General features: G+C 41.5%; 1 protein-coding gene across 1 annotated transcript in view; it reads right to left on the bottom strand.

Moving 5' to 3' along the window:
• Positions 1–7390: 7390 nt before the first annotated feature.
• Positions 7391–26873, bottom strand: part of PCDHAC2 (protocadherin alpha subfamily C, 2) — a 49871-nt gene continuing 30388 nt past the window's right edge. Inside the window, exon 4 of the mRNA XM_075163856.1 lies at positions 7391–9316. Within this exon, the coding sequence (XP_075019957.1) occupies positions 9014–9316 (303 nt within the window). The 3' untranslated portion in view covers positions 7391–9013. The remainder of the gene's footprint in view (positions 9317–26873) is intronic.

Genomic DNA, 26873 nt, shown 5'->3' with positions numbered 1-26873 from the left:
GCGTGCCAGGGAAGGATTGCGGCACTAGTCAATGGAGTTTGGGGATGTTTGCCTTCTTGGCCTGTGTCAGCTCTTGGCCACTCAACTTTACAAATGGCTAAAAACCTGTGAGCCATCAGTTGCCAGGAAGGAAGGTACATGGCTTTTCAAAACATTTTAAACCATTTTCTGAAACAGAGCTTGGGGTAAGTGGGTGGGTAGGAGAGCAGAATAGAAGCCAACATGATAGGCTTAGACAGGAAGCTTTTGGACAGTCTCTTCATTTTGAAGGTGTGCGTGGACATGGGCACAAATCCAGTCTTGCCGAACTTGCCCAGTTCTGCATTTTAAAACAAGATTTTAGAGGAGGCTAGGGGAGCTGGACTAGGGCAGGAGGAGGTAGTGCATGGTTTTCACCACCAAATTCTTTTATTTGTTTTGACAGTGTATAGAAAATACAGAAAGTTGTAATCTCCCCCATGCATTTAAAAGAGGACATAGGACTTGTGGTTGACCTAACTTATGAGAGGAGAGGAACAACAGCCCTGACCTCACCCAGCTGCACAGACACAACGAGACCTTGGGAGCTTTCAAGATGGGCTCAAGCAAATCACTATTTGCCATGTGGGTGGGTGAGCATCAGGGCATCTGTCCCATTTGCCACCATAATCCCACCATTGATTGACAGCATGTATGGATTTTGTAGCCAGCCCTATGCCTTACACAGAGCAGGTACCAGCAGCCTGAAGCCCACTGGCACCTACAGTCAACAATATAGATATGTATGGTGGAGCATACACATGACCTTGCAGAGTGAGGTCAGGGAGCGTGGACAAGAGCCTCTGGGGTTAAGAGTTTTTAGTACATACCTCTATGTTGGGGAGGGACAAGGCTTAGCATAACATAAAATTTTTCCAGAGTCTACCCTGTGGGGTGTGCAGCCGTCCTGTAAGTGTTCATTGCACAGTGTACAGTTTGGGCTGCACATGCCTACACCTGCAGTTTGCCTGTGACCTGTTTATTATTTTATACAGCCGCACGATTCTGGTAGGCACTGTGGCAGTGAGCGCTTCACCACAAAACTCACTGGCTGCAGGGGTTTCACTTTGTAAGTTAATCAATGCAGAACTAACTGCACCATCAACATTGATCTGGTTGTGGAGGCTTTGGCCTTATAACACTGCAATATCCTATTACTTCCAGGTTGCTTCGCATTAGCCTGTGTGCATACTAATGAATGCCAGCACCTACATAACTTGGCGTGGCAAGTTCACAGGGGAGCCCAGCAGTGCACAGTAAGGGCCTAAGCAAAGATACTTGACAGGAATATTAATTTTTTCTTAGGTACAAACAACTGGAGCGATATAACTCTTAGGTCAGTCGTTCCTGCCATCAGCCAAACAGCACATTTGACAGCTTCGCAGATGATATGAGCTGCCCATTTGTGAAAGCTTGCTTGACCCAGGGGGCCATTAGCAAGATCTATAGGTGGAATAGTCCCTCCCTCTGACTGGAAGTAAGTGCATTTAGTGCCCTGGGTTGACCTGTCACACTTTGAATCTCTGGTATCTTCTAATGTTGTGGAAAAATTCACCCATGTAACACTTCCAACTACTTTCTGGCTCCTTGCTTGTGCTGTTGGCCAGAATCTGACCTTATCTGGCTAGCTGAGACCTCCCCTTGTGTGTGTGAAGGGAACTTGAGGATAAAATAAAACTGGTTTCACCTTTTCATGCCATTTACTCCGTGAGAACTGAGGGAGGTACTTGCGCTTGCCAGATCTCAGTGCAGTCACCCTTCAGGGTAAGATGCAGCTTATCTTCAGGATTGCATTTATATTGCAACTACACTGAAGTAGATTAGCAAAAGATTGTTACATGTGGCTTTGGGAAGATCAAGGTTGCTTTTGTGACACTTGGTGGCACCTTAAATTCAGTCCTACAAAGAATTTTCTGAGTCTACAGGTAGCTGGTCTAACACAATTTACACATCCTTCGGGTTAGGCAGCTCCTCTTTATCAGGTAAACACCCATAAGGAGCTTTGTGGATCACTTTCCTAAATGTCAATACCAAAATGTTGCATAATCCCCTTTTAGGCATCTAAGAAGACAAGCAGGATTTCATGGTTTTAGGCTTGTCCCTCACCTAACATGCGGTAAAGCCTGCACCACAGGAAATTTCCACACTGCAAGGTAGGGGGTTGAGAGCAAATTCAGCAAAGTTAAGCCTCTTCATCCTGTCACCATGCAGCCCTGGTGCCAGCTGAAGCTGCCCACAGCTGGGGTTCACAGCGTCTGGGAAAGGCCAGGTTGGCATAACTGCTCTAGGCAGGGCCTGAGCCTGCCGTGTCAGCCCGTGGGAATAAGGTCTTGAGCCTCTTGAGCCTAAGGCTGTTTGCACCATAGGTGATGAAGAGGAAGGTAGACACCAGTCAGTATCAGCTTTGACAGTGTACATAATCTGGGGTGGGGAGTGGTGATGTGTGAAAAGCCACAAGCCCTAGTTTATGGAATTGATTTGATTCGTAACTGCTTAGCACACTATTTCACAAGTAGATAGACTTCGGGTACACTTGAACACTGATGGAAGGAAGTTCTTCAAGGTAGAAAATGACTCACGGCTTCCTAGAGGAGGGCTATGATACACTGGGGGCTAAGTTAGGACATAGGATTACACCTACAAACATTTTTCTCAGAATTATACATATTTTTCCCACTGAGGCTGCACTGAGTGGAATCTGAGTCCTAGAAAAGCTGAAGGATTTATCTAACAGGAATACTTCTGCAGGATTAAAAGTCTAGGGTGGCTGTGTTATAATAACTATTATGTCTTGTCAGGCTTCTTGTGTGGCACCATTCCTGTAATTAATGGGCAAGGACTTTCTAATTTTCCTCAGTGCTGCTCAAGGGTTGCCAAGACACTTGAACCTTCCATAAAATATCACCGAAGGAGCTGGAACAGGGCTGCCAGGGCCAGCTCTAATGTTATCCCATCTCAGTGCTGAAGCCTGAAATCAGACGTGATGCCCCAGCACTGATGCAATACCGACTGCTGAGTCCATAGGGCAGCCCTTCAGGGTCTCATATTTGGTAGGACATTCAGATATTATTCCTGCTGGAATGGCGCACTGGTAATATGGGCTTTTGCCCTTTACCTAACACAAAGCCCCACAGGAGTGCCCAACACCCAATCTATGTGCCTTACCAAAATGGTATGCCTGTAGCGTTTCATTTCCCACCTGACAGCATACATGGGTTTATCTCTTCATGGCATGCCCCACTCCCCCCCCCCATAATGGAGCTCATTATGTTGAGGGACAAGTGAGTTGAGTGGTTGGAGTGACAACAGACTTATGGCTGCTCTCCTTGGTATGAAGGCCAGTGTAATACCTCCGACCCTTTGTCAGGGTCCTGGTTTTGAAATCTGGTTTTCAAGCCTAGCATGTTTGTTTTGTAATATGCTCCAGATATCAGTTCTTAAACGTGGGTGAGTTACTTGCTGTCTCTGTTCAGTTACATAGCTCTGGGCGCCACTGGCAGGCAAACATTTTTAATATTTGCCAAGCTGTGTGGCTTATGAGAGATGTTTACTTCACTACATCTCTGTCATCTTTTGATGTTAAAACCTGTGTCAGAGTAATTGCATGGAGGCAGTCCTGGGATATGAAAGGGAATCGGCAGTGCAGTGTACGATACGCTCTTCTCATTGTGTGGCAGAAGTAATTCTGTGGTACTTCATGCTGAAGAATTCCTTTCATTAGTTCTCTAAGCCAGCCAAAGGCACCTGAACAACACATTCCAGAAGTAGGTGCATAATGTCACTATAATAGCATCACCTTGAAAAATCAGAGAGATTTGCATAATAGGCTTTACCTAAGCCTAGGTAGGTGTTTATCTAGGCTTACTGCCAATAGGTGTTGCAGTATTCTGTATAATCACTGGCGGTAGGCTTTGCAGTGTTCTGTATAACAACATAATCAGGTCCCGGATTTTTATACGTGTCTATATAAATGCTTGCAAATACATATACACATGCACACACACACTCCATACACTGGATCCTCCAGTGAGGGATGGAGGCTGTAGAGAGGAGAAAGAACTCAGGAGAGTAGAGAGTACAGCATGCCCATACCAAGAGCTAATGGAAAATTAATTTATATGCTAGCAATATTGATTTTGTAGTATGCTGATTTAAGCTGTACAAGGTCACTAAAACGTGACAAAGCATTTATTTCATTACAGCTTTTCTATGCACTCTTGGTATGTCCAATTGTGTGAGTACCGTGCAAAGCCACCAACTCAGGCATGCGTGAGCACCATGCAGGGCCTAATATATACCAGCCACCATATCAAGCCCTTCATAAACACAAGTTATTATTGCATTGCTTGGAGTGCTCAGCCTCTCCTATACTTTCCAGGGCATACTTTTGCTTCATGCAGATTAAACTATGCGTGATGATATCAAAACAGTGTTCAGCTGTTCATTCATTTCTCCTTCAGAGACATGTGAAGGAAGAAACCAAAGGTCTTCAGTGTACATTTACTCACCAAAGCCAAACTTTTGATTAAAGTGATATTTCTGCATATTTACAGGAGCCTTAACAGAACATGGGACTCTTGGCACTGTTTTAAAAAAGGGTCTGTGTCAAGGAACAGCCCGTAGTTTCCAAATAGTAAAATAACAGCAAAACCTACTCATTCTTTAAGACTCAAATGAGGATAACAGCTCAGCGCCTTCCTTAATACTTGTCTTACAAGAGATCCACAAAACTGCTGCTGGTGGAGAATAGGATAAGGAAAGAAGATTGTAAACTGTTTATTTTAGCCAGCTGTTGACACAAACTTGGCTATAACCTGGATTAAAATAAGTGAGGCCAATTGTGTAAAAGAAAGGCAGTAATTGACTTTACATTTTAAGACTGTAATTACAGTTTGAGAACAGGTGTTTTTAGAAACACAGAAAGCTCCAACTGAAGTGTTTGGTGGCATGAAGCAGGAAGAATTATGGACTCATTTTGTACCTAAATACGTTACATATAGATAGGGAGCTAACAAAATGAAGTTTCCTGGACAAAATGGTATTTATTGGAACCTTGAGACTGTTAAGCCCCAGAATGGGCAGGTCTAAGTTTTTGACCAGCCAACATGAATTATGTATCCTAAAGAAATTGTAGTCACTGTATCATGTACTAATAAGCACTGTCCTATAAAGGTGACTTACTCACATTTCTCCTGGGGATAAAGTCAATTAACAGTGTAATGGCTTTTTCCAAAAATGGAAGCGGTTCTTGAAACACATCAAATGAGTGAAGAAGAAGGGGAAATGAAAGATGATCCTAAAAGATACCAAAGCTGGCTGCAATTAATTCCATAATGAATTTTCATATATGAAATTTGGGAAATGCATTTTGGATTCTATGTTCTTCCCCTTACATAAGATCATTGGAAAACTTTAATTGGATCCCCCCCTGTGGTGTGCAATGACCCAAATACTGAGCAGAAAGAAACTGCACAACGCTAAGTCTTAGAAGCCTAACGTAAAATGAGATATCTTTTTAATGACAGGATGTAATTAACATACAACATAACTCAGGCTTAATTGTTATAAAAGCCCAACGGTTTTGGCCACTGATCTTGTATGCATAAAAACCAGACTTCCAAAGACAATATGCTCACAGAAAATATATGGATTCTGAGAGGAATAAATTATTCAAGTGCTAAAAAGCCCCTGTAATTACAAAACTGTAATTTCCTTGTTAACAAATTCTGCAATGTATTTTGTCTGGCTCACTTCATTGTCAGCAAAAAAAACTTTTTTGTCAGCAAAAGAAACTTTTGATTCTTGATTCTTGTTTGTCTTGGCCACCACCTCTGATCCTCAATTCCCATTATTGTCTGGTATTTAAATAGTAACTCTCAAAACTGCGGCAGAATGTGCAAATTCTCCCCCCGCCCCACCCCACCCCACCCCACCCCACCCCGGTTCTCCAAAAATTCTTCATGCCAAGGGTTTCTTCTCCTTCAGGACATTCAAAATCAAGGATGTCAATGGTATAATTTGTATACTAGTATTGAAATGGCCAAATTTCACTTAAGACATCTCAGCATTCCAGTTGTACTAGAGGGTTCAAATATGGAAAAATATTTTAAAAATCTGGTGAGGTGCCCGATTCAGTCTTCTGAAAACACAGTGAATCTGTGTAATGTATATTCCACTGGTGCAATCCAGCCTCTTTTTAAACAATTCCAGCAAGAGCATCTCCTCTCCTCTGAGAGTTTTGTCTCTGTTCTATCAGACCTCCACCCTGGAATGCTTATCTTCAGATATTCTGTTTTGTCTACCACATCATGCAAGTGTACAGTCCTCCTGCAGTAAGCACCTGCAACAAAGCCAGCATTGGCAAATGTAATTTTGTGTTAAAACAGGCAAATCAGAGACATACTGCAGCTCTTGGTTCATTGTGATAGAAGCAAGCCTTGGAAAACCAGCTGTGTATGACCACTGATGAAAAATGAATAAATCAAATTGGCCTGTATAGAGGAAAATGCAAGCAGTCAAAAGAAAAAAAAAATATTCAATTAAAATCTAAAAATAATCAAATGTTAAAGATTCCTGTAAGAATTAAAACTTTATGCTGGATTTTTGCCAGAGGCATTGAGGAGAACTACTTTATGATGAGTGCAAAACAACAGTATCCTTCTGTGTGTTTAAGTTACCACTGCAACTCCGGTTTATGAACATTTTGGGAACTGTTGGATGAGTCATCAAATAAAAAAATAAGTCTAAGTGTACTTGCATAGCACAGTTGCATAAAAGAACAGCTCCCTCCCCAAATCTTAAGTTTTTTTTCTCTTGGGTAGCCTTTAAAGGATTCTCTTTCTCAAGTAGCATCTTTTCCATTGCCAGTAAAAAAGACTGGTAGCAAAAGAAAACTCTAAATAGAGCACGAGGCCATTGGTGGTTCATCCTTTGAGATATGAATTCTTTTATTAGAGCTTTACCTTCTGTGATGTTTTAAGATTTGCTGCGGGTTCTTAAAAATGAATAGGAATTGTCCTATTCTGAACCGTCAGCAGTTTGGAAACTTAAAACATCCAAGACATGTCTCAAGAAATCCAGTTGTTCTCTTTGATCCTAGATTAAAGGGCCTGTTAGAAATTTTAAAGCTATGTAGTTTCTTACACAGTTCCAATTAATATGACACTTGAGCTTTACTCTGTGAATGTACAATAATGTAGAAAGCTCCTTGGAATTCCCTCATCAGCTATATTCTATTTAAAAATACATGTATTGGTTTTATAGCAACATCCCCAACCACATTCAGTGCTCCACTTATACCCTTAGGTTTAGTAATTCACAGAGCTTTAGCTTCACAGATTCTTACCAATAAATCCCAAAATGCATGCATAGCTTGATTTAAGAAAGATATTTTACTTGTGTTTCATACACAAAAAACTGATAATCAACAGTGGCTTAAAAAATTAACACTACTTCACTTTTTCACAAGTGTACAAAAAAGAAATAATGGATTTACATTCAACAGTAAAGCTTAAAGTCCACTCTAATAATAGTTGCATTGACATTCACATACACAAGCACAGAATAAATATTTCAGGATTCTTATAAGAGCATACAGCATACATACAGTACTTGAATTTTACATAAGGAGTGTTAGTAGGGTCAGAAATTCATAATCTCATAGAAAAGTAAAACTAAAATCAGAAAAGGTTGTGTGGGAGGTAACACCAAGGTACTGCACAGAGCTAGCAGGTCAGTAAATCCATTTGTGTGAGGAGTTTGCTTCTGCTTTTTCACATTAGGACAGTTTCTTTGCAAAGGTGTATTCAAAGTGCAGATTAATGCAAAAAAAAAAGAAAAGATATTCTTGTATTTATTAATACATGCAAGAGGCAGCCCCCAAGTCACCCGACAGAATAAAGCTGTTATTGGCAAGTGGCCGATATAATACAGATGTTTCAGGCAATTTTTCTAAAGCACTTTAATAGCAGCAATTGTAATTTATAATGGCTCTAGATTGACTTCTGTTTGGGTTAAAGGGCATCATATTTCTTTAACATTTACAGCTATATTTCTTTATAAATAAATATCTCAAATAACAAATAGCATAGTTAACGTTTCTTTTTTCTCTCTTTTGCATAAGTGTCGTGGAAAAACTCTGACCTTTTCAGAGACATAATGTGCAAAATAATGTTAGAGTGGAAATAGGGACACAGAGCATCACAGTCCGTTACATTCCTGGGATGTCAGCCCAGCCCTTCTGGCACTCTGAGGGCTAGCCTGGCCAGGGTAATCCAGGGCTTTAAGGGACAATTTTCCCAATGGCTTGCTTGGTAAGAGATAAAATTTATGGTATCTTAAAGAGCTGTAAATGTGAGGTTTTATTTGCAGGAGTGTGTAGAATACGTCATGTATAGGACTCAGTATTCCCACACAGTGACTTATCAAGATTTGAAAAGTCTGGTCATCTCCTTTCAGACATTTCCTCCCCAGCCTGAACATCTTTGAACATTTGTGTTCATTAGGTGTTTCCTCTGTTGCATATTTACCAGCTCTTCTTGCATTTTATAATCTGATCTCATATCACCTAGCTGACATCTGCACACAAATATTTCCAATCAGATAGAGGGTGCACAACATTAAAACTTTTAAACCTGTCCTGTAAGTGTCATCAAGACAGGAGCACAGGAACCACAGTGCAGAGAGTCCAACCTCTCACTGGCTGTACTGTGAAGATTCTCCTTTTCGGCGTAGGAGAAAGGAAACTTGTGTCTGCTTTTTAGATTCTGAAAACAAGCCAGAGTGGAGAAAAAGAGTTAACACCAGACTTAATAAAGCTTTTAAGACAAAACCTGTTAAGCAATTTAGACAGACACTGTGAATTTCCTGCTGATTTTCTCAAGTCTGTACATACAGGAAATTTGTTAACAGTAGGAAGAAGTTGGGAGTTGCTACATAGGAGAAATCTGCCATTATTACAAAAACTGGCTAAGTGGGTTCTTTCAGTATAAACCCCTCACTGGTCACTGTTCTCAGTGGTGCTGTTGCCCTTTTCTTTTTTCTCCTGAGTCTTGTTTCCCTTCTTCTTTTTCTTCTTTTTCTTCGTCTCTTCCTTCTTGCCAAAGGTTATGAAGTCACTTTTGTCAATTTGGCTGTTTGGTGGCTCCTGCCGGATGGAGATGATTGCAGGAGATCCTGGGATAATGAATTTGTCTGGCAACTCACCAGGACCACCTTGTTTGGAATTGCCCGGTCCAAATTTAAAGGTCCAGCTGTTGCTGTTCACACCAGCTCCCACTGGGGGGGACACCTCTCCCGCCTCAGGTTCTGAAAAAGTCAAAACAGCAAGAAAAGCTTAAAGCATCATTAAATACAAGCACTCAGTGAATATCAACTTCCTATTTGAAAGCTATAGCTTTAGCCTGGCTCTCCACTGACTCTTGGTTGCCTGGCTGCTCCTCTGGGTGTTATCGACTGGTTCTCATCCGGGCTGCTCAATGCTAGTATGCACTGAGTCACTCCACGTACTGCTGGGCCCAACATGCTCTGGATCCCATGTTGTGCCTTGAAATACAATTGTTCTCTATGTTTCTTTGGAATTTGAAGTGCTTGGAATAAGAGATCACTGTGATGCAGCCCACTGTAGTGTTTTATAGCATATAACACAAGCACGTGTATTGCATGGCACAAGGGTATGTTTGAGGGTGCCAAGTCTTTTGGGATAGGGTTAGAGGAGTGTCCAGGGCAGGGGGAGTCAGCCTTGGCAGTATGCACATCCATGCTGAATATCTTAGCAAACCATCCTGTCAGCTGTGTCCAGGATTTGTCATGGAGGGAATGAGTTGATGCATCCCAGAGAGGAATCTGAGAGCCAACTAGCATTTAAGTATGTATGTATGTATATATGTATGTATGCATGCATCGTGGCTGATCAGCAGGCACAGCCCTAGAGCAAAACCAGGAGTGAACTGAATTGCCTGGGTAGAGATACCACAGGACTCCTTCAATCAGGGTGCAGAATCTGACCTCAGAAATAGTCATAGTCGTCTTCCAAGTGAGGCTCTAACAACCTGTTCCCTTTTGCCAGGAAACAGGGTGACTTTTGTAAGAGAACTCTTGTAAAGTTTTTCTAAACTATGAACTTCTAAGCAAAATGGGAAATTGGAAAGGGCTGGTGCCAAATTTGTGGTAAGCTGTGAAGAATGGTTCACAAGTAAATAATACTGCAGTGAGTTCTCAAACCGGGAAAGTCCTCACTATTATGTTTCTTTTTTCCTATCGTAAGATCACAACATAAAGGATGAAAAACAGCAGACTGGTGACTAACTCTTGGTTCTTTGAATTGATATGGTAGAATGGTAGATCACAATATTTCATATAGGCAAATATAAAGTGAAGTTCTGTTCCCAGCTTCAGGCTTGCAGTATGAAGCAAGTTTTTAATTTTATTTCCATGATTTTACCAAGATTGAGCTAATCAGATTGAAATGTTTATGTATGTTGTCCTGACAAGGACAATTTTCTAGCATAATGAGATGCAACACAAATCAGGTTCTTCTATGAGAGAAAGTCTTAAAACCTGGCTGTTTTCTTTTTTCTTAAACTTTGAAAATTCTTTGTAATTTACATAACTCCCAATTTTTAATAGGAAGAGCATATTCATTTTAGTGTATCATTTTAAGTGTTTAAGGGATTGTGATCAGGGGAAAGCTCAACGCTTATGCATTGATGCTAAAGCTCTCAAATCTGATGAAAACATTCTTACCCACACTCTAGAAGTGCAGTATCACAAACATAGGACCTGTCACACTTGTAACACTCCTAGCCACATACAAATTCTTGCAACGCCAATACCACTGATCTGATTAAGTCTCAACATCATTGTATTCTGCATCAGAGCTGAACAGGTGAAGATGTTCAGGGAAAGAAGGAGGTGGGATCTGCATTGCTACAAGGAAGGGTGGGAAAACCAGCTGACAGAGACTCCATATCCCTTGGAAGAGGAGGCAAGGGCACAGAAAGGAGGAGAAGAAACAAAAATCCTAGGTGTCCCGTTGGTGAAAGAGGGTAAAAAGAGGAAACAAAGCAGACAATCTAGAGGAAGATCTCCAATGTTTTGCCAGACCAGAAGATGCTGTTCAGTAAACCTCAGCTACTGACTGCTCTGTACCCCTGTAGTAGTAATGAAGAATATTTTATTTGCTTAGCAGCCATCTCCTGAAATGAACAGCATCTCCTGTACTTCTTATTCTTTTATGATTCTTCATCTTCTGTAATGTTGTTCGTACAATTTTCTATTTTATGAAATAAAATGTATGTCATGCATGCAGACATAAGGCTTTCCTGGTTCAAAAGCTAAAGAACACATTTTGCTGCTTGACAAGCTTTCTCTTGCCTGGCAGCAAACCAACCACCACTGGAAAGCATGACTCCTTTTAAGCTTTTCCATACTGATGCAGTACGTCCATGTTACAGAGCCAAAGAAATGTGCATACATGACACATCCGAACTGTCTCTGAGACCATCTGTGTAATAGGTTCGGCACGTGGAATCTTGGTAAAGGAGATGATATGACTGCTTTTACAATGTGATGTTTAACCAAGAATTAGAAGAGCCTGTGCACTTCTTTTTCCCCTAAGACTGTATTTAATGATGAAGAAGTTTTGACTTTGAGTTTATGTTCTTTCCAGGAACTGCTGAAGTTGTTTTAGCGACCTTAACCTCCCTAGTCTCAAATATCTTTTTTTAAGTTATAATTAATGTGGAAGTTCCTCTATTTCATCAGTTGTAGCTTTTCTGTAAATTTCCTACGGTCTTAACTGTCAGCTTCAGATTTTTTACATGTTTGTTGTTGGTAATAGCAATGTCCTAGCAAGCCCTTTCATACAAAATGCATTAATATGACCCAGATTTCATTTCTGCTTAATAAAATATTTTGGTCAGGTACGTTTCATATCGCTTTTGTTTCTTTGAGATGATAAATTACAAAGGTGAATGTTGTGTCTGTTGGCCTTTTTCCAAATTATTAATCAATTCTCTTTCTCCAGCAATACAAAAATGTGAGCTTTCATATTGTACATAGTAAATTAAGCCCTGTTTGACAAATAAATCCTTTCTCCTTCCCAACAAGCCCATGCAACATTAATTCCAAACAACATTGGCTGGGACCCAATGCTCTTTTCTTGTTCCTGGCAGGAAAAAAACAGCTTAAAGGTGACCTCAAATCATTTTTGAACCATCCTTGCTCTGGCTGGGGAGAGCCCTGTGGTAGTCAATAGTCCCAAAACTGCTTTGGAAGCGTACAGGGTTACAACACTCTATGGATCGCAGTGCCACCACAGCACATCTGAAATAACATGGTGTGTGGTCGTGCCATTCTGACGTGACCATATCAGACTGAAGACAGGACATGAGACAATGACAGTGACTTTGTATTATCCATTTTACCACACAAATACAGTACCGTGCAAGAACAGAGGCTATCCTTAAGGTACAGCATCGCTTTTTCCTTGCGTGAAAACTCTTGCCAGTCTAACAGGGTGCACATACACGTCTGCATTATTGAAATCTAATTCAGAACAGGATACTGACCCTTTAATCTGGTTCTGCCTAGACAAATCCACTCACCAGATGAAGTCAGTAACATTTATCACAAAGCCATCTGACATAATGTGTCCAACCACAACATCATATCTACCCTGGGATCAGGATTCTGTCAAGCTAAAGACAAAGGGGGTTTGCTTGCATTTCTGTGTGTTTTTTTCCCAGCCCCTGAATATGTTTGTTGTCCGTACAGACTACGCATTTTAATACTCCTTAATACTCACTAAGCCAAAGGAAACTAATTATCTTTGCAGCTGTGTGGAGAGCTCACATACAAAAAGCCAGAGACAGGCAGAACTTAATGAGTTAATAGCCACCACTTCCCATGAGTGGGGCTTCCACAGTCTCCTCAGGAAATTTCCCTTGTGTGAGATTTACCCGATAACATGCGTGTTTATCCCTATTGGCAGGCTGGAAGGTGACAGTTCAGCTGTATTAACAATGTTCCATGTTTAGGCATTTCAGACCAAGGATAAATGTCACTTACCACCTAGTTTTCAAAGCTTCCTTAAACATCTCTTCTGTTTCTTATCAGCAGGAATTTAACAATAAAAACTTTCCACTTAGATGCTATTTTACATTTAACAGGATTAGCTGTACTTCTCTTGTATATTTTCTGGGTCTTACTGAATGCTTTAAAGTTGTTTATTAAACTTAGAGGAAAATCTAAATAAAGCAAATCTGCCAGCTGTATTTGTAACACTTAATTTAAAACATTACACTTCTCTTCTTCCTACAGCTACACGGGGGTTTTGCCAGAGTTTCTACATAAAAGCAGAGAGTCTGGCCATTTCCTGGTGTAACTCAAGGGATTACTTTGGAGACTGCCCCTTCGCTTTATTCTCAAGGAATACAGCAGTCTTCATGTTCAATGACCAAATGATTTATTTTTAAAATGCATGCATGCAGCAGAACCCAAAATCTAGGCTGCACCCGCGGCTCCTGATGCTTCTTCGCCTGTGTGTCTGCATGCTAAAATGGGAGATGAACTTTTCACCCCTTCCATTTCCTCGTACGCTCACCAAAATACAAGTGTCTCAGTAGACTTTAAATGGAACCTTGAGCAACAGAGACTCTGCAGTCGAGAAGATCATCTATTTAGTTGGGAAGAAAGGACTTCTGGGTTGTCTTTCAAAATACTTCTTTTTCTATCCAGTGACTGTTGTCTGAAATGCACAGGCAGATTTACATACAAAAAAATCCCACATCCTAAAATCACCTATCTGAAAGCTTGAAGCAGTAGGGTACGGTGCCTAGCTACTTTTTTCTTTTCCAGAGGCGTTTAAGGGTCGTATGCTGTAGCCCTCTACCTCCCACAGGACTTGAAAAACGTACAAATCCCAGTCAACAGGCACTAGTTCAACAAGTCCCAATTGCTCTGAAACCACCTGATTTCCTACACGTTGTCAAATAGAAAGTGTCATGTGGATGTCACAGGCTCCAAGATTCCAGAAAGGGAGCAGGTTGCAGGTGAGCTGTGTCACCTCGCTGAGCACAGAGCTTCTCGCGCGCGTGCTCCGGGCAATCCTGATCTCGGCGCACAGGTTTTTCAGAGGTACCTAACTCTCCCTGTGCTCTGCGCAGGGAGCCCAGGCATCTACTGCAAGGAACAGGGTCCCTAAAATTTAGCTTGTAGTAACTGTAGGCACCTAAATTTTTTTCCTTAGATGTCATCCACAGAGTAAGGTATCCCTTTTCTAAATTCAGCCACCAAAAAAGTAGGCATCCAATCTAAACTGTCTGATTTAGTTCTTGCTACAGTCTATAACGAGAGACAGACACCTCAGAAGGCAGTTCAACCCACCTAGATTAAACGCTTGTTTTTAGAGGCACTGAATTTTCTCTGTTCCTCTCCTCTCTCTGCTGGAGCTGTATCAGCTTTGCTTCTTTGACTACAGGAAAAGCCCAGAGAGCCAATTTAAACTAGACAGCTAACTTTTGGGTGGCTAGTGCAAAAGGAGCTGAATTCCACCCTCAGGAGCAAAATAAACAGCATCATGGCTTGGGGGATGTTGTACTAATCACCGTGCCAGAGTACTTAAAAAAAAAGAAGTTTGAAACTAATCTCTTTAATAGTGACAGCCACAAAAATCCTGTACAACTATTTGCAAGATGAGGCCACTTTCTCAGCCCTAATCCCTTCGTGGAATTTTCATTTAGGCAGGCATTGGCGTCTTCTGCTCAGAAATGCTGAGAAAGCTCAGCCATGTTAAGGTTGCACCATTTCCACCCCTCAAAAGGCCACATTTTAGTTATGACAGTAATAACACCAGTACAGTTTAGGTCTTGAGTGATACTCTGCTGCAAAGCTGCAAAGTACAGGTCTGTCACTGAGATTTACAGTGCTGTCTTTTCAGAGGCTGCATTTGTGAATTGAAGGGTTGGCTTTCATCAACATGTAAAACCATCCAAGCTGATATGTGAGTGGAACAAAGTTGAAATGCTGAGTGACGGCTAAAAACAGTCTGAAATTGAGATGTCTTCTAAATTTGGGGCAAAATGTCTGCACACAGAACATGTCATCACTCAGCCCACAAACTGATATCCCATCAGGTCTGGGCTAAGACTGCAGTTTCTCTCTCACTGACATTTTTCTCTCCTTTGGGGAGGCCACGTGTTTTTTTTCCTGTCTCTGTATAAGCCCCACAGCTCCAATCTGGTGTTTACTAGGAACAGGTGGTGCTCACTTCCCATAATGCGAGCTGGCCATATATTCCAAGTGTCATGTATATCGTCTCTACCTCCTATGCCTCTGCTGCTTCCTTCAAGAACCCTTGTCAGAAGGCGGCTAACTCGTGTTGGAACAGATGTGCCCCCGCTCACGGGGGAGAAGAGGAAAGCATTTCTGTGCAGCTCTGTCGCCCTACAGAGACATTTTTGACTGTGACATGCTCAGCCAAGACAGCAGCTTGCTTTCACTGTGTTCCACCCCTCCCCACTCACCACTTTGTCCCTGTCCTTAAAAATTTGGTGGCTCATGGATTCAGGAGTTCATTTAGATAAAAGCTTTCAATCAAACCAGCTATTATTATTAAGTTTAAAGGAAATCTTTTTCAATGGTTTTTTTTCTAGACACCAGAACATGCCGACTAAAGCCACCATGAGCCTAGGAATATCCCATCGTTAATCACAGACCCTTCTGTCCACAGATCAGAGTAGCAAAACATATTAATGAAATGAATTTATTTAAAACTGAGATCAGGCAATAAGCAGGAAGCAAATTGCAGAGAAAGCTAATCATTAACCTGATTTCTCTCTTCCCTGCCTCCTCCACCGATGCTGTACTGACTGCAGCTTCTGCCTCCGGCAAGCTTAATGAATATTCACTGTTATAAAGAGTCTGACATTCTGCACTGATTCCAAAACAGCACATCAAATGCAAACAGTGTGCACTGAAAAACCCTCTCTCTGTCATTTGGAGGATCTCTGCGGACATTCTGGCTTCACTGATCATCCCTAAGCCTTTTTGGGATTAAAATGCCCATTTAATCTTTTTTTTTGAAAAACAAACAAAAAAACCCCAAAACCACAACCAACAACACGACAAAGAAAGCAAATAAAAACCCATCATCAGCATGATAAAATGACAGATACTGATCTGAAAGACGGAGAAATGATTCAGTCAGAACAAAGTTGAACCATTTTAACTATCAGTTTGCCAAACAATTCCAACCATCTTTAAGGACTATGTCAATTTGGAGTCTTAAAGAAAAAAAAAAAAATCATTCTCACTCTCTGCCCTTCCGTCTGATTGACCGGTTCTGCACTAATGATTCACAGACAGGAGGAATGAACAAAATGAAAACTTCTCCCCACCAAGGAGCCTGTAGCTTTAATCCATTGCTTGGATTTAAATTCAGTAACATTAAACGGGGTAATTATAGCACATATGTTGTGGGAGATCCCTAACCCCCCACTGCTCCAACATCCAGATACAAAGCAGGGGGTGGGCACGGAGGTCACTTCCAGCTCAGTCTCAGGTTACTGTCCATGCTGACACAGAAATTGAGTTTAAATAGAGATCATCTATCTCATTATAAGAAACAACCTCACATGGCTGTGTATTAAAGCAATTGTCTCAGCTACCAAATAGCTCTGCCAGCATATTCTGAGATATGTGAAAGCAAAAATTGATTTGCTTGCTACCACAGCCTGCTGCAGCCGGAGCACAACGCAGGGTAAATGGCTCCTTGCAGCTGCTGAAGAAGCAAACAGAGCTCAGTGTCTGCGGCACCAAGCTCCTCTAACTCTCTTTTCACTAAAAGAAGCTCTTCCTCCCCCAAAAACATCAACCTTCTCAGGTAATATTCTTCTAGTGCTGTACTTGTGCCCAGTCCTGCTCCCACCGGTAGAATTTGTCTTGGAAAGCACTTATTGGTACTTGCTCAGCACAAGCTTTAACCTTTTCCTCACCAAACTGAGGACTAATCTGCTGCATCACTGAGACACCATGCGCACACATCCAGGATGCTCCATAATCATCTTTCCAGCTCTAATTGGATACAGGACTCTGGGGGATGCAGCGTATGAATGTTTGTGTTGCATGCAGAGGTTGTTAGGGAGAGACTACTCCTGCAATATAAGGTAGATAGATTTTTATTAGGGAATTTCACCATGTCTGCAGGCCCACAGTGACCATTTTTAAGAGTTCAGAGTTGAAAACAGCCCCCCCAAAAAAAAGCCCCAGATGATTTTAATCCTATAAATGCATTGTAAATACAGTGTGGGGAGCTACAGTATCAGCCATTCTGCCCTTGTTTTAATGCAAACAGTAAGGCAAAGGGCAGAGAATAGTGCAGGAAAACTGGACTTGGTGTTGGGGGGACTGCTGTGCCCCTCAGTACCTGGGATGGGAGAGGTGGTGTGGGCAGCGGCTGGCAACAGTGTTCCCCCGAGGACCTGCGGTGGGTTGGCCTCGCTGCCACCTGCCCCACCTCCACCAAAGAAAAGGCTTTTCTTTGCCTTCAGGTCAAACCAGGTGCTATGTGGCCTCATTAAATGTCCTAAACTGAATCGACTGGAGCGGCAAACTGCTACCCAGGCCCCTGCTGAGGGCTGATTTTAGGACTGCTAGGTGACACATCCCATAAATGTGGACTTTGGCACAAATCTTTAAAAACTGGGATGCCTGATTTGTGGCTCAAATCTTCCTCTGGATGTGATCAGGAGGGAGCTGGCATTCTAACCGCTTTCGGCTGACTGGCTGTGTGTGGGTACTGCCTCTGTTATATAAAGACATGAAATATTGCAGAGAGAGCAAAAGTCATTGCAGAAGAGAAAGCTCCAAATGTCAGGAGGACAGGAAGAGATCTGTGCATTGCTTAGTCTGTCTTATGGAAAGCCAATCCTGGTTACTGCGTTCTGTCAGATTTAAATAAAAAATAATTTAATTCTTACATATAAGCACTTTTATGTGAAAGACTACAGGCTCACAGACCATCATAAATCCTGCTGTGAAGGTGAAAAGAGGGAAGCATTTCCTGGCTGCTGCTGCAGCCCCTAACAGTATTCTGCAGACAGCCAACCCCCCCTCCCCTTGCTCTCTGCCAGATGAGCTATTGAATCGAGGCCAAGAGCACAGATGCGCTATCCATCCGGTTGCCTCCTGCCACTGGAGGCCACTCGGCTTCTATGGGGTGAGCAGCCTGGACTCCTGTCTACAGCCACTACAGCCACCTTCTGCCTCAGCCCCCATCTCAATGGCTGGCTGTGCTTGATTCCCCAAAGAAGGAACATTTCAGATCAGGGATTTCAGGTTACCTGAAGAGAAGACAGAAGGCAGGATTAGATGTTCTCCTAGCCTTGGATCTCCTGGACAGGACTAGCTTGTTTTTCATTTGTGCCCACCTTGGAGACTGAACACTCCTAAGAGAATTCAGTTGAATTCAGTCCCTTCTGCTTACCCTCAACAAAACTGTTAACAAGTACCAGTCTCTACAGCTGTGAAAACCTTCTGCAGGTAAGCTTAGCTTAGCACAGTCCATATTACTGCTGGTACATAAAGAGGAAAGAGCCCAGCATGGCTGCCAAAAGCCAGTGCTGGTAGGCAAAAGAGAATCCCCACTTTTTAACTGAGCACAATTAATAGAAAGACAGTAACCATGGAAACTTGAAGCATCAATTTTAGTCCTTCGAAGCAGAACCTAATTTTAACCAACTAATTGGATGCTTGAAGTGGTAGTGAAAGAAAAAGGGACACATTTATTTCAGTACTTTCAGAGGTATCTATTTTAAACATGAATGAATGTGTGAGCTTCACCACTTAGAAAGGATAGCATAGTAAAGGATCATGGACACCTAAGAAATGGTCTTAAAAGATAACTTTTTTTTCTTTCTCCATCATCTATGTTTAGCTGACAGGCTTCAACCATTCCTCTTGTATATGGCTCCCACCCCAGCAGCCCAAACCATTGTAATCTCCAGGCCAGATGCCTAGTGTGAAGCTTTCTGCTTGGATCTTCCTCTCAAAAGACACACAAAGCTTCAGAGAGTGGAAAATGCAGTGCCTTGTCTCTCGGAGTTTGAAGGTGGCCTCGTGCTCTGAACTTCAGAGCTGGAACCTGTTCCCTGGCTCCCTCTGGCTCTGATCACAAATAAAGGGATAATTTTACTGGTATTTTATGGATGAAAGCTGAAACTGGCCTTTTCTCTATCTGGACCATAAAGGGGAAGAAAGGGTACTATTACTGTCTAGTTTAATTTGGTTTTGTTATCCTCAAGGGATTTCTTCATTTTAAAAGTAAACTACACCATACAGGTAAATAAAATTAATTTAGACCTACAAAATCCTTTAGCTGACCTACTCTGACTATTTTATCACTGAACCTCTGCAAACTTCTGCAAAAGCTAATTAACTAAATACTAACCAATGTCTATTTTTATTCTCACCGGTACGGCTGTTAGCCAACAACCTGCCCTAAAAAAGGTGTGTTACCTTAATACCTTCCACAGGAAGGGGCTGTAAAACTGAAGACATCGCAGGCCTCAAAACAGACTCTGGCAGTCACAGCCCTCTTTCCCTTCCACAATATGTATGTCACATTAGCAGCTTCCTATCATCTCCTGTTAGGATCACATTCATTATTATTCCTTTTTACTGATACGGGATGAATGGAGCTAATAATGTTTCACATCAGCTAAAAAGGAATCTTAATTAAATGTGATGAGTAACTGCTAATACAATATAATAAGCCCCCTGGATAAGCACGCTACACAACTTCTCTGTTTTTCAGAATCTTTTAAACATTCTCCGAGGAGAAAATAGAGGTGACCTTCTGAAGACTCCCCACATCCATTCTTCTACTGCAGAAATACCCGTGCTCTTTCAAGTGGTTGTGAGGTCCACACTTGGAGGACTTTTTCTTAGGCTGTAGGTAAATCCAGATATTATGATCATTTAGAGTCATCCAGGTGTTTAACCCTTTAAAGTAGATTATTTTGGTCCTGATGAGATGAACCAGACTGAATGCCCTGGAAGTCTGGACCTACTGTATCATGGCTTGAAGCCTTCTACCTCTTTGTCCTTCCCTGCAGCTAAAGGTTTCCTCTCTTAATTTAGAGGACAGTACCTGCTTGAAGCATAGGATGAAGTTTGCATTAGGTTTTCAACAGATGCGTATCTGTGTAATTCTGCTGAATTTAATAGATCTGCATGCAGTTCTGCTCTGGCTGGCTGTTAAAAGCCAATTGAAAAGTGTTTATGAACCTCCTAACTTGTTCAGTGCTTTATTCTACTTGGTCACATAAATTGAAATCACTGCTAGGTGATGTGCTGTAAAAGCCGTACAATGCTGAAACAAAATAAATTTAACAAAGACATTACTTGAGGGGGGATAATACACAATTATGGAATATTAAGGTATGGTTATCTAAGTAAAGATGAGATCAAAGTTGGCAGTTGCTTGAAATGGATGGCACCACATTGCAACAGCCCTTTTAACAAAGCTGCAGATGCTTTTTGTGCCTTGTCTCTAGGACTACAGTTTCTTAAATGTTCATCAGATGGTAAGTATTAAGTCTTGGAGACTTAACACTTATACAAAAAAGTGGGTAGAGCCATCTCTGTTCATTTTTGATCACTGTAACCTTTTCAGAATAGAGCCCTCGTAATCCCAGTTTGAGAGTTAGTAAGAGATCTACTTTATATTTCAATTATTTTGATTTTAATTTTATAGCCCCAGTCATGCTTTAAGCCAAGAACTGTTCCCTCAATGGAACAATTGGAGAAACGGCTCAGGCTTGTCCTTCCACATGAAATGATGCTTTACATTATAGTCAGGAACTGCTCATTTGCTAATGAACTCTCTTTCAAGAAAGGCATTGCTCAAACAGTTGTAGTAACATATCAGAAAGTTATTTATATAATATGCCTGCCATTTCACTTCTCTGAAGGAAATATTAAAAATGGAAGAACTGGCTTGAAATGAACAGGAAGATCAAATCTGGGAAATTAATTATTACACATAAAGTGTAATGGATGTAAAATGGATGTCTGAGAGCAAAGTAAGGAAAATTAACTTCACTTCTACATTATTTCTTAATAGAGGCTGACTTAGAAAAAAATCCTATCCTGATTAAATTTTAGAAAATTCACATTTCTTATAGCTGTGATTCCTTGACATGAAAAAGCAGGGAGAAAATCAAGGACAGACTATCTGGATTGATAGCATAGTTATTTTCCTTCCAAGAAATGTGTCATATGCCCAGGTAACTAGGACAAGCTGTCAAAGAATAGAGACATTTAAAAGATCTTAGTGTTTATAAAGGCTAAAAGGTGATGTTATTGCTTCTTGAATCCTTCACTTCAAAAGGAATTTTAACTTACCATCTGGTGGGATCTACATGTAGCTTATTTTAAAAATATTTTAACACTGAATTAAACTTTAAATTTGTTTTCCCGTTGTAATTGTGTGTATAGACATACATGTTAATATACAATCGGTTCATTTCTTTTGAATTTCTGTGATCGTTGAGGAGGTGACTGGCTTCTTAATTATTACATATACGCTTTATATGTAAGTACACTCAGAACGATGCGGAGAGCAACTCCTGACAGCAACAGGGACCGCCGTGAAGTGTCAGTCTCATGTACGCCAATCCATAACCTGGACACTTCTCTGAACCGCAGCAGATGGGGAGCTGTGCAAGGCACTTCTTTAGCAGAAAGGAAACCGGTGACGGAGGTGCGTGCATTGAGACATTCTTTGCGTAAATTGTGGTCTGCTAATACCCACAGTAGTCTTTGCACAGGGGTGGACACACGTAATGTAAAGACAATGTTTCTTTCAGAAACTGTAGGCCAAAACACATGCTTACACCTCAGGAACACTTTAAAGATTGATTTGAGTTGGAAATGTGAGGCAAGACCACATTATTTGCAATTCCATCAAAGCCGTGTGCAACCAGGGCCTCCTGAACCAGCCTTTGTGCTTCCTAGGATGGGCCAAGCCCTCTCCCACCTCAAAGGACACCTCATTTCAGAGTCTACTTTCCCAGCATCTTTCCTCAGTCACACAGCTACCAGGTCAGGTCATGGAGGAAAGGGCTTGTAACATTATCAACTCTGTATCCACAATAGTACCTTAATGGGTATTATGTCCTGGTCCATTTTAGTCCACGCAGACCACTCAGGTTCACAGAGTCCCGATGTGTGGTGCCGCTCACATATGTCAGATCAGATGATGACAAATGCATATTCCTGCTATACCAGGGAACACTGTTCTCCTACTTGGGGATGCCAGGTGTCAGGCACCAACTCACCCCCCAGCTCTCCAGACCTCTCCGCTGACTGCATTAGGTGTATGAGCTGGCAACAGTAGCAATTCTTCATTGCAATGGTGTGAGACCAGCACGTGTCAGCAGGGGCGCACAAAGCCAAAAGAGCTTCATCCCCCCCTTCGTAAAGGGGGATTTTTGTCAGCTATTTCAATATATTCCCTCACTGGAAAGGGAAAAAAAAAAGGCAACTTCTGCAGCAAAAGGCCAGTTGCCTGGACAGCAGCAAAAGCAGCCATTCATTAATCTTGATATGCCTTGTTCCACTAAGTGCTAGGTGTAAATGGCTGTAATCCTCACCCCGCTTCATAGTCTCCCTATGATCCTCAACTGCAGCGCTGAACCTAACTTAAACATATTGCCTTTACACCAGACTTGAAGAAGAAATGGCGTGGGGTAGCCAGCAGAAACATAGTTCATGACAACAAGGAGGAAAAAGCTCTATTTTTATCTCTTCCTGCTGAAACACGGAATAGCACACACTTCATTCAAGCACACACGCAGCTGCTCAGTGGCTGGAATTTCTGCAGAGGCTTAGAGACTGGAGGAAGTGCAGTCAAAGCACATATATATGTACCGAGGAGAAAAGACAGCAAAAGGACGCTTTAAAATGCTGTGCTTGATCTAGTTCATTCTACTCGCCAGAGAGGCACACGATTCTGAATTTTATATTCAAAAACGTGTGTGCATATTTACTGAAACTAGCACTAATATTTAATACCTCTCCCTGTAAAAACAGTATAATCATGCATGCAGATCTTCGACAAGCAGCTATCGACAATTTTTGCATCAGCAATTATCCAATTTGCATCTCTAGTGAAACAACTCAGTGAACAGGCAAACAGATTTGTATCTCTGTGGATGAGCAAATCTGCCAGTGGCTTAAAGCTGATGTGTCAGGCTTCAGGAGGGGACAATACCTGGAGGGAGGACAAATATTTAGGCTCAATAGCAAATACTGACATGAGCTGTATAGCCTTGCCTATAGTATCTGAGACAAACAAATAGCAGAAATGAATTGTGATCCTTTTTTTTGCAGGGGCCAGAGCTTTCCCTTTGGCACATAAATATTTTTTAGCAATACAGACACAATTTAAAAAAAAAAAAGGTGAGAGGAGAAGCCAACAAAATGCCAACAAAACAACTGTTAATAAATACCGAAAATCATCTGAGAATTGCCCAGCTGCTCTCTTCAGGGCCTCAGTCATTCATCAAAGTATACCAAGGGGGGCCAGGTAGGATAATTTTCCCCCTACTGAAGAAGCTGAGATAAACTCATTGATCCAAGGGATCCAAAAGTCACCTGTTTGGACAACTATGTCTGCAAATGCACCCAAACCTGCAGAGCTTTCTTAAGGCAAACCCCACTATTTTTCCCTCTACAAATAACTTAGGAATCAGTTCATACTTTGACCAAATATCCTTCCCACTCCTGCCTCCAGCTTTGTTTTATTGCTTGTCTTCAGAAGCCAAAGTTTCCTGCCTTCTAATCCTCAGCTATCACAAGCCTATCCGCAGGTTTTCTGCTGCTCCCCCAGGTAATTCTGCTTTGGGCTCAGTACAAAAGCTGCATTAAGAAAGAAAAATGCTGAGCAGGTGGCACTGCCATAGTCTAACACACACAGAATGGAATCAAGTTTGTGGCTGGTGTATTTTAATTACAATTAAATAATGAAAGAGCATAAACTGCAGCCTGAATTTTCTCATGTAGCTGTTTCTACCCATGTGGGATTTTTGTGTCTCTAGTCTTTGCACTGTGGGATCATGTCACGCCCACTCATCCTGCCAATTTTCAGAATATTTGTCACTTTACTTAAACATCAGTAGCTTTGTGATTGTGTGAGAATCTCAGATTTCAAAAGGAAAAAAAAAAAGTTACTTTTGCCTGCTAATGCACCAGAAAGCAAATAAAAGGAAGTCATTCTTTGTTTTAGAAAAAAATCATACTTTTTAAAACAATCTCTACTTGAGGATTAAGTTTTGAGTGTTCCGGATTGGCAGCATAGGACTGACCCAATACAATTTCATGGTCTGTTTATCCATCCTATTGCCTACACCATCATGCATTTAATAACAGGTGCTCTCACTTACCCAGGCATCTGTGACAAACAGAACATGCCACGCGTGTGCTACTGCTGCAAAGTAACTGCCTTCATAAATCTAATTCCAGTCAATAAAAAGCTCATGTCTGAGACTCACAGGACTGGGTAATCAATAATCATGGTCTGCAAGACAGAAAAACAACTTCTGATGGCTTCCGTCAAAGCTGTGCCTGTTTGCAGGATTCTTTTTCAGTATCCCAGTATTATGCTGCTTCCCTAAAGGCTGTGCAGACCAACACTGTTGTTCTGCATAACTGTGTCTGGCACTTGACCTGAATATGTTTCTCCCAATTAGGCAGTGACATTCTCATCTGGAAACTCTGTTTGTACATTCAAACTGTTGTCTCAGCATAAAGGTGTACCCGAGTTATTCTGAAAACCCAGCTGAATGTTGGCTAGGATGGACTGTCTGTATCTCAGAAACTTTAGTGATTGGTACGATTTGGAAGCTTTCACCTCCAGATTCCAGCATCTGCCACAACTTACACCTCCCAGCCTATGTGTGTTATGAAGTGATGGGTCTCTGTCAAGTGGTGGGAGGGACAAATCTCCACACCGCAAATAACAATTATAACATCTTTTTCACTAACTGCCAACCTTAGCAGAGAAATAAAAGAATGATTAATGCATAAATAAGAAATAGCCAGTGGCTACTAGCCTTGATTCTTCCAGGTCAAAAATGAAACACAAGCAGGTCTGCAAAGGAGGTAGAAATTTCTGCCCAGCACCTCTCCTCTGCAATAAACAGGCGACCTCACTGCCAGGTGCAACAATTTGCCCCTGTCACAAATACTAAATTTATCTCAGCAACGAAATATTCCTCTTACCTTAATCCATGTTATATATTTTTCATATTTACCATCAGAATTGCACAGTTTCAGACAACGTGTTCTGTATTAAAAAAACCTGCAACAGTTGCCTCTTTTCAGAGTGAATAAAGGCCATTCAAAACACAAACAATCCTCTCTTGTCTCTTCAGTTCCTCTGTGAAAGTAGAAGGAATTTGTACACAGCCCAGAAGGCCACAAACTCAGTATCTGGCAGAGCAGAAAGCAAGCTCTGCTCTACAGGAATACCTATTCACCAGTTCAAACAGTAACACTCTCAGCATCAGAGCTGACCTTAACTATTAACCCAACATAGGAAGTGAGCAGTTGTGCATCCAAAAGCCAGGACCAAGGATATCTAAAAATTCACAGTTCAGCAGCAGCACCGGATGTTGAACATTGGCTTGACTAGCATGCCAAAGCTATTGTAGAAAATTGATTTATATGTTCACAAAAACTAATACCATGGAATTAACACAGCTCTACCTTGTACCAGTAATTACTCTGAATTGCAAAATGGCCAGTTCTCTCATTTTGTACGTGCTGCTGCACGCTGTGCTGTGCTGTGTTGTGTTGTGCTGTGCAACACAATGGCTGCTAGACTTTTTGAAGGCTCAAATGCTGCTCCAGCACTATATAATCTCAGAATGTAACAAAATCAAATCTATAATCCCTATGGCTTTAGAAGAGGACGGGGTGGGGGGGGGGAGAAGAAAGAAAAAAGGGTCATAACTCTGATGATGTAGAAAAAACAAACAAGAAGTTTAATTTTTTTAAATCAGATGGTCTTTGGATGTTTGACTACTGAGCTCTGTCCATCGGAGTGGTAATAATTCGCTTTCAAATAACTTCTCAAGTATAATGTTCTGCACAGCTCAAAGGAAAGGTTATTGCTGTGAAGCCGAAACGGTAGAGCAAATCTTTAATTACTATTTTCTCTAATCCCCAGCCTGTATCTCAAAAGTAGATGTATGACCAGTCCAATGCAATCTTGTCCACTTTTGCCAGAATCCATCAGCATATTACCCAAACCCCGGGCAGTAGTATCAAAGACTGTTGAAATGTTTGGAAAAAAAATAGTTTGGCCTTCCAGGCACCATGTAACATTAAGGAAGACATCAGCTAGACTGGGAAATCTACATTCCATAAATGAGCTAAAAGTAAAACTAAAAAATATACAGGTAATTAGGAGTCTCCAAACAACCCTCACCACAACCTCAGCATTTTAGTTCTTCAACAGGAGCAAAAGATGACTGGTCAGCCCATGTAAGGAGAGAACAGCCACTTGCTTGAGTAGTACAGAGCCTCACTTTCCATAGAAAGCACGGGCTAAACATGCGTGTAAGCTTTTCATTCATTTTCAGGATTCAGAAGAAAACCTGGGGCTCTCCCACCACAGTAACTGGATAACCCGTTCATTTCAGTAGAAACAGAAAACAATGAGATTTCACAGAAGTCCAGGTCTCACTGGTCTTGGTCCAGGAGCATGAGATGCAGTGCTAGTCTACGCATTGCATGAATCACAATTGTTCAAAGATGCCATGAAGAAGGGCATGCCAATGCAACGCTGA

Source organism: Calonectris borealis, chromosome 15, assembly GCF_964195595.1.
Source record: "Calonectris borealis chromosome 15, bCalBor7.hap1.2, whole genome shotgun sequence".
Lineage (NCBI taxonomy): Eukaryota > Metazoa > Chordata > Aves > Procellariiformes > Procellariidae > Calonectris > Calonectris borealis.
This window is presented reverse-complemented; position numbering and strand designations above follow the sequence as displayed.